The sequence below is a fragment of the Erythrolamprus reginae genome, chromosome 1 (genome assembly GCF_031021105.1).
Source record: "Erythrolamprus reginae isolate rEryReg1 chromosome 1, rEryReg1.hap1, whole genome shotgun sequence".
Taxonomy (NCBI): Eukaryota; Metazoa; Chordata; class Lepidosauria; order Squamata; family Dipsadidae; genus Erythrolamprus; species Erythrolamprus reginae.
The window spans coordinates 296,788,382-296,806,130 of NC_091950.1; the positions used below are offsets into that span (position 1 = coordinate 296,788,382).

Here is a 17,749-nt window from a genome sequence, read left to right on the forward strand (position 1 = left end):
TGAGGAATTGGAGTTTTACGCCCTGATTTTCAATTGTTTATTATTTGCAAACTTGGAATTGTGTTTCATTTTTTAAATAGTTTAGGACAATAATCCAGAACCATTTTAAATCACCAAATTTAAATCACCAAAACGTGATTTAAATTTACTGGTTTCCTAAACTCATTTTTTTCTCTGATTTGAGTCCCTCTGGTTATTTTGATCTACACTATATTTAACCATCAGCCATGCTAACTAGTTCTGGTAATAGCTGATAAACTCCTGACAGGATTCAGATTCAGAAAGTATATCTTAGTTTTGCATTTAAAATTAACCACTTTTTTATCCAAATTGGTCATCATGAAAAAGTATGCTATCTGAAAAATGAAAAGAAGAATTTGCATGCATTTCTCTGGTACACCAGAAATTCTATATTTACACATACTTGGTTTGACATTCCTGGTTTGATCTTTTTAATAAACAAAAGCAGTTTGAGCAGAAAGGAAGGGCCATATGCATCCTCACAATGTAACCTACTTTCCATTACTTAGCAGTAAAATTCATTTCCTTAAATCGGACAGTGACATCACTCTTACAGAAAATTAGGTTTATTAATAAACTGCTAATTAACTACAACTCCTCTATCATTTCTGGCTATCAATTCCAAAATGAGAAATATACAAACATTATAGGCATAACAGAATTAAGCTGAATGATAGAAAATTAATCCGAAAAATATTTCCAGATAAAAAATTAGTTAGCAAATTTGACATGCAATATGTATGAATACAGTTTAATGTATTTTTAAATAAGAATTGATGCAATACTCCTTTCATGTTATTTTGGCGGAAAATCTTTGGGAAAAGAGCAAAAACAGCTACAGCTGTACACATATCCTCATCTTCTAAAATAGTTTTGTCTATGATACATTAATAATATCCCAGAAACAAAGGACTATACACAACACACTGAGGAAAGCACTCACTACTCCCTGGACCACCTTGAAATTCCTTTTTTTAATCACTTTTCTTGTGTGAGGAAAATGTTTGTGTTGAGATACAGCATGAACTGCACAGCTACACTATGTTACTAAAAAATCCCAAGGGTTTATGGCAGATACTGAGTCTGATACTAATAGCAGCCATAGCAAAATACCCAAGCTGTATAATTATAAAATTAAGAGGGAAATTACCACCAGTGCTACAGTTCTGCACCAGATTTGGATTGGGAAAAATAACTACTTATTTATTTTACAACACCATTTTGTCAGAGAGAAACTCTTCACTTACCACGTTTTGCTTTTCTGTAAAATAAAAGTAGAATAAATTTGTGTCTTTTTAGGCTTTATTAATCATAGTAAAAAAGGAGGGATGGGACAGTTCTATCAACTAGATTGGCTAAATACTGCAAGAACAGGGAAATTTGCAACAGCTTTATAGAAGAGCCCAGGTTAAGAAAAGTAGAGAAGATTTTGAGTCCTCTCCCTATAGAGCAGTGGTTCTCAACCTGGGGGTCGGGAGCCCTTTTGGGGTGGAATGACCATTTCACAGGGGTCGCCTAAGCCCATGGGAAAAGACAAATTTCCTATGGTGTTAGGAACTAAATCTATTCTGGCGCCTTGGAACATATTTTTACAATCCAACCTATCAAACCTCAACAGTGAGGGTGTCCCTTTGACCTTCCTGCCAATCATCTTAAAGCTCTGTTGGGAGAATTGGCGCTAGACTTATGGTTGGGGGTCACCACAACATGAGGAACTTTATTAAGGGGTCGCAGCATTAGAAAGGTTGAGAACCACTGCTATAGAGGCAAAGTAAAGTAAATCAAATGGTTTTTCTAAACTAATCTCCAATTCCAAAGAGTCATGTTTGTCTTTTAGATTTTTGAGAAAGTCATCAAATGAAAACCTCCAACCCATGTCTAACCTCTATATGTTCTATACGTTTTACTGGTTTTACTGGTGTCAAACTTCAAGGCTGATGCTGACTAAAACTGAAAGTGATAAAGTGATAAAGCAGGCAGATGGATTCTCTAAAGCTGCAAGTTATATTGAACATTTTTGCAACAGAAATCCTATTATTATTCAGAAATCTTAATTCTTCTCTTAGCAAAAGATGCCATGCAAGGTTACAATGTTACAAAATAAGTATGCTTTTGTACTATAAGACAATGTTTTTGTACTATACTGTACAATGAAACTTTTTCATTATAGTGATGATACAGTTTCTCAGGTCATATATTTTGCATGTGATTACTTAAAATGTAACTCTGTGGTAGCAATATTTTTCTACTAACTTTCAGGGAATTTTGAAGTTCTTCATTAACCTAACCTTCTGTCAAATATGAGACTACCATATTTTTTGGTGTATAAGACACGCCTTTTTACCTCCAAAAAGTGTGCCAAAAACTGGGTGTGTCTTATACAAGGAATGTTGCATGGGGGGGAGTTGGGTGGTGGTCAGGGGCTGCAGCATCACATAGGGGCTTTTCACTCGGTTTGGTAGTTGGTGCCGGCAGCTGCTGCACAAACTGCGTGAGAAGCCGCCATCACCAGACTACAGGAAGGCTGCTGCTGACCGCCGCCACAGGCTACTTTCCCGTGCAAGGTCTGGTTTAAGGATGCTGCCGAGGGACAAACAGCGCCCAGCTTTCGCCCATATGGAACTTTTCCCTCCGAGCAGATTCGGATGATTCTTATTCACATTTATTTTATCTGTTTAGGGGTCTGTCAGAGGCCACTCAGCAAATAAAATGGGCTTTTTTTTTACCACACTTCCCCTTTGAACGGAGCAGCTCAGTGCCTGTAAAAACATACCATTGAGTCTTTTGGGGGGCGGTGAGGGTAGAAGACGCTGCCTATCCTCATCTGCAGCCCTAACTAGCCCACGGCTCGCCATGAGGAATCGCTGCTGAATTTGCTATGAAAGAGACTTTTTTCAATAACAAAATGGCTGAGAGCTAGACTTACACATCTGGCCATTTCCTCAAGCCAAAACTATATGGTCATTAAAACCTACAATTATCCATAAATGTTTGTTAACAATAACTGAACATTAACATTAATGGAAGAAACATAAGATTTGCATAACAAAGCACAAGCTAGAATTCCATTCTAATTTGGGAAATATAATATTCATTACAAAGCATACATTATGTTTAATAACTTCAGCCTAGTAAAATAGGTCATACTTTTTACTTTCTTAATTTGTCAAATCAAAGGGACCTACCATGTACAGGAAAAGCTGAACATGACATATATGATAAAAGTGTTATATGTAGTTATTTAGCACCATCTGCTGGTTGTGATAAACTAAAGTCTGGTATCAATACATACATCCAGTAGCTGGTTGCAAGAATGTTTCAGCTCCTTGAAGACAAAATCACTTATGCCACGATTGCCACAAAAATATGTTAGGGTTCAATATCATGTTGAAACATACCATGGTTTTAAACAATAGCAGGTAATATTATTAGAGATTAATATAACCAAACTCATACTTGCACTTCAATATAAATGTTTTTAAATTGTATGACAGCTCTATTAATCGATTAAAAAAAACCACCAGGAAAACAAAACAAATCATGCAACTGGAAATATATTAGATTTCAATATTATGCAAGTGAAGAACTGAAACCCCCCCCCCTTAAAATAGTTAACAGAATGATCTTTACAGACAAAAGCCTATGTGAATTAGTACATAGTAGCATAGTCCAAAAAGATGATCTACAACAGACAAAATATAAAAAGGGGTGGCAAGTGGGAATAAATGTATACCATGAGCCGGGGTGGCGCAGCAGGTAGAGTGCTGTACTGCAAGCCACTGAAGCTGACTGTAGATCTGAAGGTCAGCAGTTCAAATCTCATCACCGGCTCAAGGTTGACTCAGCCTTCCATCCTTCCGAGGTGGGTAAAATGAGGACCTGGATTGTGGGGGCAATATGCTGGCTCTGTTAAAAAGTGCTATTGCTAACATGTTATAAGTCGCCCTGAGTCTAAGGAGAAAGGCGGCATAAAAATTGAATGAATGAATGAATAAATAAATAAATAAATGGATATACACTGTACACATCCTATTAAAATACCAGGTTTCAGAGATATTAAAAAATCAGAGAAAGATAAATCACTTCACAATTTTTCCACCTTTAATATATCATATTAGCTGTACAATTCAACTGCAAACAAATTAAAAAGTCTAAGACAGTAATGGTGAACCTATGGCACGGGTGCCACAGGTGGCATGTGGAGCCATATCTGCTGGCAGGTGAGCAGTTGCCCAAGCTCAGCTCCAACGTGCATGTGTGTGCCGGCCAGCTATTTTTGGCTTGCACAGAGGCTCTGGGAGGGCATTTTTGGCTTCCAGAGAACCTTGGGAGGGATGGCGGTTTTACCCTCCTCTAGGGAAGCCTTTGGGGTCTGGCAAGGGTGAAACACGAGCCTACTGGGCCCACCAGAAGTTGGGAGACAGGCCATTTCTGGCTTCAGAGGGCCTCCAGGGGTTGGGGGAAGCTGTTTTTGCCCTACCTAGGCATTGAATTATGGGTGTGGGCACTCATGCATGCACATTAGCACGCGCTCATGCTCTTTTGGCATCCGAGGGAAGAAAGGTTCGCCATCACTGGTCTAAGAGGAAAGAAATGAAAAGCGTACAATAACATGAGTGGTCACATACTCTGATATGTAGGGAGGTGGTTGTGTTCAGAATTCATCAATCACATTCAAGCTGATGGTAAAGAGTAGTCAGTACACACCTGACATCAATTAAAGCGAATCTGATGAAGCCCATTTTTCTAGTAGGATTTTTTTCTATTTTCTCCTGTGGACTCAAGGCGGCTTACATAGCAAAATCAATACAATACACATCTAAGAAATCCAATATAAACCTAAAAACAGTGTAAAACCAAGTCTAAAAACTCCCATACTAAAAACATTGGACTAATACACGTTCACAATCAATTATTCATAGCATTGACCGGAGCATGAAGCAATGCTCAATGGCCCCAAGCCTGCTGGCAGAGGTGTGTTTTTAAGGCCATACCAAAGGCCAAGGAGCGTGGGGATGACACGAATCTCTGGGGAGAGCTGTATATGACAATGACCAAAAACATCCAAATCAAAAATCAAAGTTTTGGAATGGCCCAACCAGAGCCCAAACCTTAGTCCAATTGCAAATCTGTAAGGTGCCCTCAAGAGGGTTGTGCATTGCAAATGCACTTGCAATCTGACGGATCTGGAGTGCTTTTGCAAGAAAGAATGGACAGAGATTCCCAAGGCAAGATGTTACATGCTGATAGGTGCATAGTTGAAAAGATTGAATGATGTCATAAAATCAAAAGGTGCTTCAACAATATATTAGTACAAGAGTATGTATCTTTATGCAACTACATTATTATAATTTTCCCCTAAAAGACTTGTTTGTTTTGAATTGAGTTGTATAGCTTATTGTATATGTTAAAGGTGGAAAATAAATTCTGATTATCTTGGTCTGATTTTTTTTTTACCTCTCATAAACCTGACATTTAAAAAGGGTATGTAGATTTCTATATCCACTGTGTGACTTCCCAACAGTATTCCCAACAGCTGCACTGAGTCATTGGCATGTCATTCATAATTCTGAATAAAGCCCTAGGCCTAGACCCTTGAGATAGAAAGCTGAATCAGCCTCTTTTCTGCTTCAACTCAGATTCTAGGGCCTATAAGTTTTGTATATAACAACAATTGTAGTGTATTGCTGACCTTAAGCCCTATGGATTTAACACCTAAGGAATAACAACAGCATATGCCAGTAATGGCGAACCTTTTTTGGTTTGTGTGCCAAAAGTGTGTGTGTGTTCATGTGCCAACACCCATTCCCTCCCTCCATCTGCACCACCACCCCGCCCCTGTGCTGCCCTCGCACAGACTTCACTGAAGCCTGGGATGCTGAAAAAACAGCCAAGCCAGACAGCATTGGCTGCCGATCTGTTTCCTGACACAATTCAAAGTGTTGGTCATGACCTATAAAGCCCTACATGGCATAGGACCAGATTACCTCCGAGACCGCCTTCTGCTGCACGAATCCCAGCGACCGGTGAGGTCCCACAGAATTGGTCTCCTTAGAGTCCCGTCGACCAAACAATGTCGGCTGGCGGGACCTAGGGGAAGAGCCTTCTCTATGGGGGGCCCGGCCCTCTGGAAACAGCTCCCCCCAGAGATTGGAACTGCCCCCACCCTCCTTGCCTTCCAAAAGAGTTTAAAAACCCATTGTTGCCGCCAGGCCTGGAGTTATTAGATCTTTCCCCTGACTAATGAATGTTTTTTAGTATGATTGTTGAATGAATTGTTATGGATTTTTTTTTAATTAGAATTTTAAGGATTGTTTTTTATATATATTAACTGAATTGTTTATTATTGTCTCTTTTATATGCTGTGAGCTGCCCCGAGTCCTTGGAGAGGGGCGGCATACAAATCCAATTAAATTCAAACTCAAACTGGAAGTTCGGAAAAAAGAACTTCCGGTTTGCCCATGGTGCTGTTTTTTGCACTCTGGAGGCTTCAGGGAAGCTTCCTGAGGTCCTGGAGTGCGGAAAACAGCCCAACGGGAAGGTTCAGGAAGCTTCACTGAAGCCTCCGGAGTGCGGAAAAAGCACAATGGGCAAACTGGAAGCCCATTTTTCCGAACTTCCGGTTTGCCCATTGGGTGGTTTTTTGCACCCAGGGCTTCAGGGAAACAGCCTTCCCCAAGGCCAAAAATCAGCTGCACAGCACACAAATGCGCACTGGAGGCGACATAGGGCAACGCCTTGTTTGCCCTCCGATATGGCTCCGCGTGCCACTTGTGACATGCATGCCATAGATTCGCCATGACTGTGTCATTATTGCATCTGCTATAAAAACAATTATAAAAAGAACAAACTAGCTGTCGGAAAGATGTATCAAAACATTATTTTGATCACTCAGTTTTGAACAAAATCATGCAATGAAATTATATAAAAGGTGGAATAAACTAGATCAGACATAGGTTTTTAATGGTAGATCATAAAGCGTATATAAAGAACAGGTTTTAAATAATAAATTATTCAAAATGGATTTTTAAAACAGAAGAAAAGAGAAAGAAAACTGAAATTGAAATGAATATGAGTGCACAACAAGCAAGCATTCACCTCCTAACAGCAAATGATGTAGAAACAATCCCCCTTGGAATGCAAGAGGGGAAAATATACATTTTGGACAGTCTCTTAAGTGTAGTGTTTAGCTATTAGTAAATGCAAACAAGGATGCTTAATGACTGTGTGAAATGAGGTGTGAATAAGTAGAACAATGCATATATGAAAATGATAGCTCCAGAAGTGAGCATAAGAGAACAATGCTGTATAAAATGTGCACAAAGGAAAAATATGACTGTAAAAATTACAGGGAAGAAGAGCAAATAATGTTTACAATTAAAATAGAAAGTGATTTTGATGGAAATATAAAATTGCTCTGAAAGTGGATGAAAAGCATAGAAGTTTCAACAAAATGAGCATAATTAAAATTAAAACTTGTGAAATAACTTCCAAGTTATTATCCAGGAAGAAACAGATGAATGGAAACCATAAATGTTCTGAGAATGTTATGTTCAAAACTATTAAGATGTAGATGATGTTTCTTACTGCATTGTTCATATTACATATAATGGGATTAAATATTTTAGGATAGTTTGCAACTGTATCCACTCCCTTATTTGCCAAATGTATAATACAATAATTAAGATGCATGCAAATGTTTTATGTCAGGAAGAGACTATAGGAACATGATTTTTGTACTGCCTTATCCCTTCCTTGCTAAAATGCGAATTACTTGGCTTGTGTATTAATAATTAAGTACCATATCTAAATATGCTTAAAGCTAAACAATTCTAAGGTCTTTTTTAAATTCTAATTGAGATTAACAAAAAAAATTCCTTCATCACAACTACATAGTTATCAATATGGTTACAGCTATTTTTATCCTAGAAAATATGGGTATGCAGTAGCAGAAGAAATACTGATAGACATTTTCTTCTTTAGTCTGTGCCAGTGGTTTACCAACCAGGATTCATATCTGAGATAGGATAACCAAAATTTGAAATAAGCAAGCATTCATTTAATCAGAAATCATCATCAGTACAACAGCTTCTTCAAGGAGATTCCATGTGTCAAAATGAAAGAAAAAAAGATGCACGTAATCTCACCAATCACTCCTGAATTAAGTAATGGGAGAACTATCTCTGCAAAAGACTAACTTTACTCTTACATAATAGACAAATGTTGAATTTTTAAATCCCTAAACTATAATATTATTTAACAGAAAGAATAAGCTCATGTCCAGATAAATGTAATCTTTTAAGAATATGCCTTATGAAAAGAACATTTCTTTGGTGTAGCGACTGTGCTTAACAAGGTTTTTTGTTTGTTTAAGAAAAGTTTGATACAATATTTTATCGGATTGTGAAAATATTAAATGCCAGCAAATATAACTTTATAAAGCTTTGGTGGGGACTTTTCACTCTATTTAAGATTGTTGACTTGTAGAAAATATGCATTCAAAAATTTAACTCACCATTTCAAAGGGCTACCTTCATTTTCAAACCATATTTCTCCAATGTCCTCTCGTCTCATAACCTTTTGAAAATGTTTTTTCACTTTGTCAGTTACAAGTGTCAGGTAGCTTATCCTAGGTAAAAGCAGCTGAAAAACAAAGTTTTAAAAATGGATTTTGGACATTTTGTGAACTGATTTCAAATAGAATGTATGGATTTATTTCAAAATTTCAATAATATTTCCTATTCCAACATTATAAGATGTTGCTAAAATTATATTAAACCATTATATTAAACCATTATAAAGATGTTGCAGTACTGTCCATGGAGATTTTCAGTCATCCAGGTCATGGTTGTCTCAAAAGGTGCTTTTTCAGAGGTGAAGAAGCTTCTTGAATAAGAAGCAAAACATCTTCAAAGAAAAGCCAGAAAGTCCACTTGCCTTTTGAAAAAGCACTTTTGGAGCAGTAAGGCATTATTGTTGTTTCAGTTCAAAATACAAGTCTGAGGAATTATAAATAAGCATGTTAGAGTTTATGGGGCAGGAAAAAGAAACACCTTTATTACTTTACAAAACACATTAACATTTCTTCTGATTCCAGCCAATTAAACATTAATTTCAGTATATAGTATGTGATTTTAAAAACATACTGCACAATAATACTCCGAAACCACAGAAGTGAGCGTTATTGAGTTTTAGGGGATTGACATTCAAGCAATTAGGTTGAAAATTGTGGGCATAAAAATCCACTATTACTTGCATGCTAGTTACAGATTCAGGCAAACCTTCATAGACAGAATAAAAACTTCATAGGAAACATATTTCCATTATAAATGGAATTTGAACATACAGGAAAATGTTACTTACAATAATCATGAACTGTAAAACATGAGTAAACATTTATTAATTTGCATTTCATTAATGAATGCTTGTAAGTAATATAGAAAATAAATCATCCCACATTATCATTATGCTATCTCAAAAAAAGAAAAGACTAAGAAAACAGAATAAAAAGACAAAAAGAGCGAGTACTGTAACTTTATCATGCCAAATCAAATTTACAAAATGGTGTGCATATGGTTTCGTTTCTCAGAACTCTTTACCAGGTAAAATAGTAAGTGAACAGTTCTTAGGAAGGCAGAAACCTCAATCAATCTAAGGAGGTCTTGTATAACACAGATTTTTGTGAAATGTAAATTACAAAAGATACTCCTTTCTTGTTGCCTTACTTTTTTTTTTAATTTTTATTTATTTATTTATCTATTTATTTATTTATTTATTTATCAGATTTGTATGCCGCCCCTCTCCGCAGACTCGGGGCGGCTCACAGCAATAATAGTACAATGTAAACAAATCTAATATTTAGGTTTAAGTTAATTTAAAACCCCAATTTAAAAACCAATCATACATACTAGCATACCATGGATAAATTTTATAAGTCTAGGGGGAGGGAAAGTATCAATTCCCCCATGCCTGACAACAGAGGTGGGTTTTAAGGAGCTTACAAAAGGCTAGGAGGGTGGGGTCAACTCTGATATCCGGGGGGAGTTGGTCCCAAAGGGTCGGGGCCACCACAGAGAAGGCTCTTCCCCTGGGTCCCGCCAAACGACATTGTTTAGTTGACGGGACCTGGAGAAGGCCAACTCTGTAGGACCTAACTGGTCGCTGGGATTCGTGTGGCAGAAGGCGGTCCCGGAGATATTCTGGTCCGGTGCCATGAAGGGCATTATAGGTCATAACCAACACTTTGAATTGTGACCGCAAACTGATCGGCAACCAATGCAGACTGCGGAGTGTTGGTATGACATGGGCGTATTTAGGAAAGCCCATGATAGCTCTCGCAGCTGCATTCTGCACGATCTGAATTTTACGAACATTTTTCAAAGGTAGCCCCATGTAGAGAGCATTATAGTAGTCGAGCCTCGAGGTGATGAGGGCATGAGTGACTGTGAGCAGTGACTCCCGGTCCAAATAGGGCCGCAACTGGTGCACCAGGCGAACCTGGGCAAACGCCCCCCTCGCCACAGCTGAAAGATGTTTCTCTAATGTGAGCTGTGGTTTGAGGAGGACACCCAAGTTGCGGACCCTCTCTGAGGGGATTAGTGATTCCCCCCCCCCCCAGGGTAATGGATGGACAGATGGAATTGTCCTTGGGAGGCAAGACCCACACTCACTCTGTCTTATCAGGGTTGAGCTTGAGTCTGTTGACACCCATCCAGACCCCAACAGCCTCCAGGCACTGGCACATCACTTCTACTGCTTCGCTGACTGGACAAGGGGTGGAGATGTAAAGCTGGGTATCATCTGCATATTGATGATACCTCACCCCATGCCCTTGGATGATCTCACCCAGCGGTTTCATGTAGATATTTATCCTTTCCCATTTAATGAAATCTCCTTCATAGAACTTCACACAGATGGAACAACTGGCCATATGTTTAAACATATATTTAAAAAATTGAACATACCGTATATACTCGAGTATAAGCCGAGTTTTTCAGCCCAAAAATGGGCTGAAAAAACACAACCTCGGCTTATACTCGGGTTATTGACAAAGTCACCACACGAGGGCGCCATTGCTTGAGCCAGAGCGAGGAGGCACCAGCTTTTGTCCCCTCTCGCACACCGTAGTTCCTCTCCCTGGCTCAAGCAAAGGAGGCAGCCATTTGCTCCAACCGAGAGGGGGGAAAAGCAATGGGAAGCCGGTGAGGTCGTGTGTGTGTGTGTGTGTGTGTGCGTGCATGCCCCCTCTCCCCCCCACCGTGAAAAAAGCCAGCTACCTCTTGCTGAAACCCAGAGGCTTTTTTTTTACTCCCTGTGTGTATTTGTCAACAGGTTTACAGTAACTATTCCTTGCTCTCTCTGCATTGCCCTTAGTTGGATTAAAAAGGCCCCCTGCTGTCAGATTCTCCTCCCCCTCCTTTGAAAGGATTTAAACTGTTTAAAAAATGGTATTTTGTGGTAGTTGCTGTCCTTGCTTGGATAGGATCTAATAATGTGTTATGAGGCAGAGCTAGACAGGAATTCTTTTTCTATCTGTCTATCTTTCTATCTATCTATTTTTCTATCTATCTATTTTTCTATCTATCTATCTATCTATCTATCTATCTATCTATCTATCTATTTTTCTATCTGTCTGTATATCTATCTTTCTATCTATATCTGTCTGTCTGTCTATCTATCTATCTATCTGTATCTATTTCTATCTATCTATCTATCTATCTATTTTTCTATCTTTCTATCTATCTATTTTTCTATCTATCTATTTTTCTTTCTTTCTATCTATCTATCTATCTGTATCTATTTCTATCTATCTATCTATCTATCTATCTATCTATCTATCTATTTTTCTGTCTGTCTGTCTGTCTGTCTGTCTGTCTGTCTGTCTGTCTGTCTGTCTGTCTGTCTGTCTATCTATCTATCTATCTATCTATCTATCTATCTATCTATCTATTTGGTTTTCTATGCTGATAACCTCACAGCAGCTAATGCTGAAGCTCTTCTTTGGATACACTTATTTATTTGTTTGTTTGTTTGTTTGTTTATTTAATTGGATTTGTATGCCATCCCTCTCCAAGGACTCAGGGTGGCTCACAGCATATATAAAAACAGAACAATAATGTAAATCCAATTAATGATGAGAAGGAATTCAGTTTTAAAGGATTTTAACTCTTAGGTTTTAGCTTTGTTGCTGATCGAGCTACTTTTTTTACTTTTTAATTTATTGTTAATATTGTTAATTTGTTTACCTTCTTTTAAATTTACAGAGCTAGTTTACTGGTTTTCTTTAAAATAAATATTCTAAAACATGTCTCAATTAATGTAATTTTATTGTTTTCCATTTTTATAAGTTACCAGTAGCCACTGCATTTTCTAATCTCGGCTTATACTCGGGTCAATACGTTTTCCCAGTTTTTGTGGCAAAAATTGGTGCCTCGGCTTATACTCGGGTCGGCTTATACTCGAGTATATACGGGTATATTAGAAACATGGGACAGTGTGCCAGAATAGGAGAATCAGTCCTGTAATCAAACTTTTAATGGTTAATAATGTTGATCTGAAATAGAAATCCAATGTTTATAAAAGATTTATCCAAAACCATTAATCATTTGTTAAAGTCAAATATGCAACACAATTACTGGATTTATACACCCTAAGTTATAGTTTACCGAACCATAAATTACTGAATAATTATCTGGGTTGATATATCACACTAAACTAAAACTAACCCACAATGTGACTTTGTATGATGTGTAGACACAGCCACAATATTCTTCAACTACAGGTCTTTCATGGAGTTAAAAACTTACATAGTACGGTTCCGCTTCTCTTTCAGTACTCTCATCTTGATACAACATAAAACATGTTGGTATTCTTCCAAACCACACATCTCTGAGTACATCTTTGTCATCTGCCATTCTTCCAGGAAGTGCAGAAACTCATCTAGGCTAAATTATTCCTTAGATAACCCACTAGAAACAAAAAACAAAGACTCAGCTTTTAAACCCACATGATTATCTGAATCATATAACCCCTTTAATATAGGATTTTCTTTTCTTCTTGAATCTTCAAATTATGGTTAGTTGAAAAAAATTATTACTATCTTCACACTGCATAGCTTCCTAATGTATGATGATATTCTTTATGAATATGCTCTGAATTTCTTTAGTTAAAAATAATAAATGTGTAACTTGTACAAGAAAGCAATTGTAGCCTAAATACTGTAATGATGAGATTTTACTTTTCTGTTTCAGCAAAGGTAGCTTTGAAGACAAAAATCAATTTTAGGAGGGATGCAACTCGAAGGGAAGACAGGAACAACTGTACAGGAAAATTATGAAAATCAAAACAGATCTGAAAATTCTTCGTAAAGCTAGAGAGATATACATGTATTTGCTTTAAATAATGAGCAGCTTATCCAATCTAGCCTAACTTCTCAGTACGCCATCAAATAAATAAATAAAAATGACAGCATGCTTTAACTTTAATGCAAATGTAACTGCCTAATATGAGGGCTTTATTTACAAAATTCTCCCCCCAAAATTCCTAATTTTACCAATCTTAGGATAGAAGGCCAAGTCAACGTAAACTGATTATTGCCTTTTTGAGTGGCAATAGTGGCACTAGGGTTGAAGTTGTTTAAGGGGTAGGGGTGAGGGGTGACATGCAGCAGAGTCAGTTTAGGCATTTTCTGGATTTTTGACATGCCAAGCCCAAAAGATTTGCCATCTCATTCACACACACACATACACATTCTTTTAAGGGTAGGTATCAGAATTTCATTTTTAATGTATGCCAGTGTGTTCACAGTATCTCAGTAGCAGGATTCACAAACTGATTAGCAGACATTAAACAAGCCCTAACTTAAGCAATTTCACCTGTAACATCCGAATTTCCCCCAACTCAAACACTCTCTGGCTGTGGACTTGTACAAGTAGTCCTCGACTTACAACATTTCATGTAACAACATACAATTCATTTAGTGACCATTCAAAGTTACAATGGCACTGAAAAAAGTGACTTATGATCATTTTTCAGAGTTACCACCTTTGCAGCGTCCCCATGACACGTGATCAACATTTAGATGCTTGGCAACTGGTTCATCCTTATGACCATCAGAGGTCATAAGGATGAACCAGAGTATTCCAAGGTCATGTTATCACTTTTTGCAACCTTTTGATAAGCAAAGTCAACGGGGAAGCCAGATTCATTTAACATCATTGGCAAACTTCAGTCTTGAAAGACTATGGCATCATGCTCTGGAAAGAATTCCTAGAACAGCACTATTTCACCATACAGGAGATCATTTGGAATCTGCCCATCATCCATTCTCACAACACAAGAGTTCCTAGGGCAACGATGGCAAACCTTTTTTTCTTTGGGTGCCAAAAGAGCATGGGTGTGCACTATTGCACATGTGTGAGTGCCCACACCCATAATTCAATGCCTGAGGCGGGTGAAAAAAACCTTTCCCCACCGCCCAGATGCCCTCTGGAAGCCAGAAACAGCCTGTTTCCCAACTTCTGGTGGGCCCAGTAGGCTCGTGTTTCATCCCCCCCAGGCTCCAAAGTTTTCCTTGGAACCAGGGTAGGTAAAAACATCCTCCCTGGAGGCTCTCTGGAAGCAAAAAACACCCTCCCAAAGCCTCTGTGCCAGCCAAAAATCAGCTGGGCGGCACACACGTGCATATTGGAGCTGAGCTAGGACAATAGCTCATATGCTAGCAGATATGCTACCTGCTACCTGTGGCACCCATGCCATAGGTTTGCTATCACTGCCCTGGGCGGCATAAAAATTGAATAAATAAATAAATAAATGCCCAAGCCAGCAAAGATGTCACTGTTTCAATTATTATTAATTATTATTATTATCCCAAGATTCTGCTATTTGGAACTTTGTCATGCCAGGTGATTCCAAGGATATTTCAGAGACAGTGCATATGGAAGGTATTCAACTTTCTCTCTTGCTGTGTGTAAAGGGTCCAAGTCTCACTGCAATACAGGGATGTGTTCAGGACACAGACACTATATTGTTATTATTCAATTAACAACTGGGTTACTACTATCAACTGCAAGGAATGACTTAACAACTATGGCAAGTAAAAGTCATAAAACAAAACTCATAATGTTTCCCTTAACTCAGTGTTTCTCAATTATTTTCTTACGCCCCCTGAAGTAAATATTTCGCATCCCCCCAACTCTCCCCCGAGACGATTATTTGCAATATTCACTGAAAAAACTCAAGCGACTGATCAGCGTGATTGGGATGTAATGTGTTTAAGTGATGTCTTAATTTATTTGGCTTCATGCTGTTCGCTGCCAACATTTTTACACACAGTAAACATACTGGTCTTTCCTTGTCTCCCACTGTAGTCACAATGAAGCCAAGCGCTACATACACTTTGTCATATTTCCTCATCTTAGCTTTCGGGAGACTTACGTTTGTCTCATTAGTTCCATCTCTCTGTCCTTTCTTTTCATCCCTGTTAAATATTATTCCATGGCGTCTGTTAAGGTTTGTTATATGCACTTCATATCTCCTACTCTGTGCTGTGTGCTACTGTTCGGTACAAAAAAATCTCTACTCCCTGCAGCAAAAAAAGTACATTCTCGAGGTCATGCACCCCACCCACCCCATACTCTGCACACCCACACCCACACACCAGGGCCTGTCCCATATTTGAGAAACACTGCAGGAAGTTTGGTCGTAAGTCGAGGACTACCTGCACTCTTGGAATTTACTGCCCACAGGAAATTGTAGAGCATGCTGGGCATTTATCCAAATAACCTGGAAGATGGCCATGGAGAAATTTATATTATGGCAGACAATCAAGCTTACTTGGGGCCGGGATGTGGGTTTTTTGGGTGGGAGAAGAGGCCTGGCATTCCCAAACAGTTTGGATCTCATAACCCCGGAACTCGCTAGTTGCAGTTTATGGGATTTCAAGTGAGCCCCGATTAATCCACCAGATGTCCCATGAACACCATGGGGGGAAAAGCCATGCAATCTCTTGAAGCAACAGAGCCGTTCCCTTTTTGGAAACCCATCCCGGGGTTTTCCAAATTAATTAGGGGCGGGCGGGTAAAGGGCTCTAATGCTGGAGCAAACGAACGTGTGTATGCAATGCGTCTCCTTGTACGATTAAACCGCAACCTGCAGCGCCGCAGGGAAAGGGGCGCGAGGAAAAGGCTCCGTCTCGCGGCGGAGAGGGGAGAGGAGGGGGCGGGTGGGAGAAGAGCGAAGGTTTCTCCTCGCGCCACACACACACACACACACACGACGCAACTGCCGTTCGGACGCCCCGAAACCAGGAGAGGGGAGAGGCAACACAAACCGTTACCTGACAGTTGGTTTCCGTCTCCAGCCGCGCCCCCCACCCCACCTCTCCGCCTTCCCTTCCGCCTGCCACTATCTCACTCGCAACTCTTCCCCAACGCGCAAACTCCACTCGCCCCGCCTACCAAGGAGGCCTTCCTTTTTAAAGACGCCGAGACTTGGGGGGGGGGCAAGGAGAACACGTGATCCGGGTCGACTCTTCCAGATCAGAACCCGGGCCGTGCGATTGTTTTGGTTTCTGTTGCAACCCGGAAGTGCTGGGTTAATCATAGAGACTACGGGGGTGGGGTGAGGAGAACGTCCTCACGAGCTTGAGTTCCTGCTTTAGGGATGCTGCCCTCCAGGGGGCAGTAGATTTCCCCAGATTCGTTTTAAAGGCGGGCTGGCAAATGATTCTACGGCGCCGAAGACAGATGAAACTAAGCATCCTCCAACCTTTTCTTGTAATCAGCCATGGGAGCCGGGGCTGCTGGAAGTTGAAGTTCAGCAAATTTGCAGGCAGTGTAGAGAATAGAACAAAATAGAATAGAATTCTTTATTGGCCAATTGCGATTGGACAAAGAATTTGTCTTTGGTGCATATGGTCTCAGTGTACATAAAAGAAAATAATACTTTCGTCAAGAATCACGAGGTACAACACTTGATTGTCATAAGAGTGAAATAAGCAATGAGGAAACTATTAATAAAAATCTTAAGAATACAATAGAGCAGTGTTTCTCGGCCTTGGCAAGCTTTAAGGCAGAGGTCTTCAAACTTGGCAACTTGAAAACTTGTGGACTTCAACTCCCAGAATTCTCCAGCCAGCATAGCATAGCATAGCATAGCTGGCTGGAGAATTCTGGGAGTTAAAGTCCACAAGTCTTCAAGTTGCCAAGTTTGGGGACCCCTGCTTTAAGGTGTGTGGACTTCAACTCCCAGAATTCCTCTTTATTGAGGGGGATGATGGAACTTGAAGTCTGCACGTCCTAAAACTGCCAAAGTTGGGGGGAAAATGGTAATGTAGCCGGGTTGGGGGTTTTGGGGTGGGGTAGAACCAGGAAAAATAAAGTGTGCTAATTTAGCTAAAGGGTAACTTTAAAAATGTTTGCTATATGATCAAAGCAAACAATAAAGCAATTTATTAGGAAGGTGATGAGGCTTTTCTACATGCAGTCATTGAAATGATTTATTGTCTCCAGGAGGTTTACCCTATTTAAAATGTAATGACAGCTAAATATAAGACACACAAACTTTCTAAAATGGAAGGGCCAGGGGAAAAAGGAGTTAAGACTTAAATGGAAGTAATTCCTATCAACTTAGTATGTTGTGTGATTCCAGAATTGATGATTTGTAAATCACTGTATAGTGACAGAATCTTGCAAATTTATTTCAGCCATCAAACCATGATTAAATAAAC

The 17,749-nt window shown here is 39.2% G+C and overlaps 1 protein-coding gene across 1 annotated transcript in view; it reads right to left on the reverse strand.

The window, feature by feature from the left end:
• ATG5 (autophagy related 5) overlaps positions 1–16,503 on the reverse strand; it is a 52,692-nt gene extending 36,189 nt beyond the window's left edge. The window contains exons 1-3 of the mRNA XM_070733299.1: positions 16,358–16,503; positions 12,828–12,989; positions 8,537–8,664 (exon numbers count right to left, since the gene is read on the reverse strand). Of these exons, the coding sequence (XP_070589400.1) occupies positions 8,537–8,664; positions 12,828–12,935 (236 nt within the window). The 5' untranslated portion in view covers positions 12,936–12,989; positions 16,358–16,503. The remainder of the gene's footprint in view (positions 1–8,536; positions 8,665–12,827; positions 12,990–16,357) is intronic.
• Between the last annotated feature and the right edge of the window lie 1,246 nt (positions 16,504–17,749).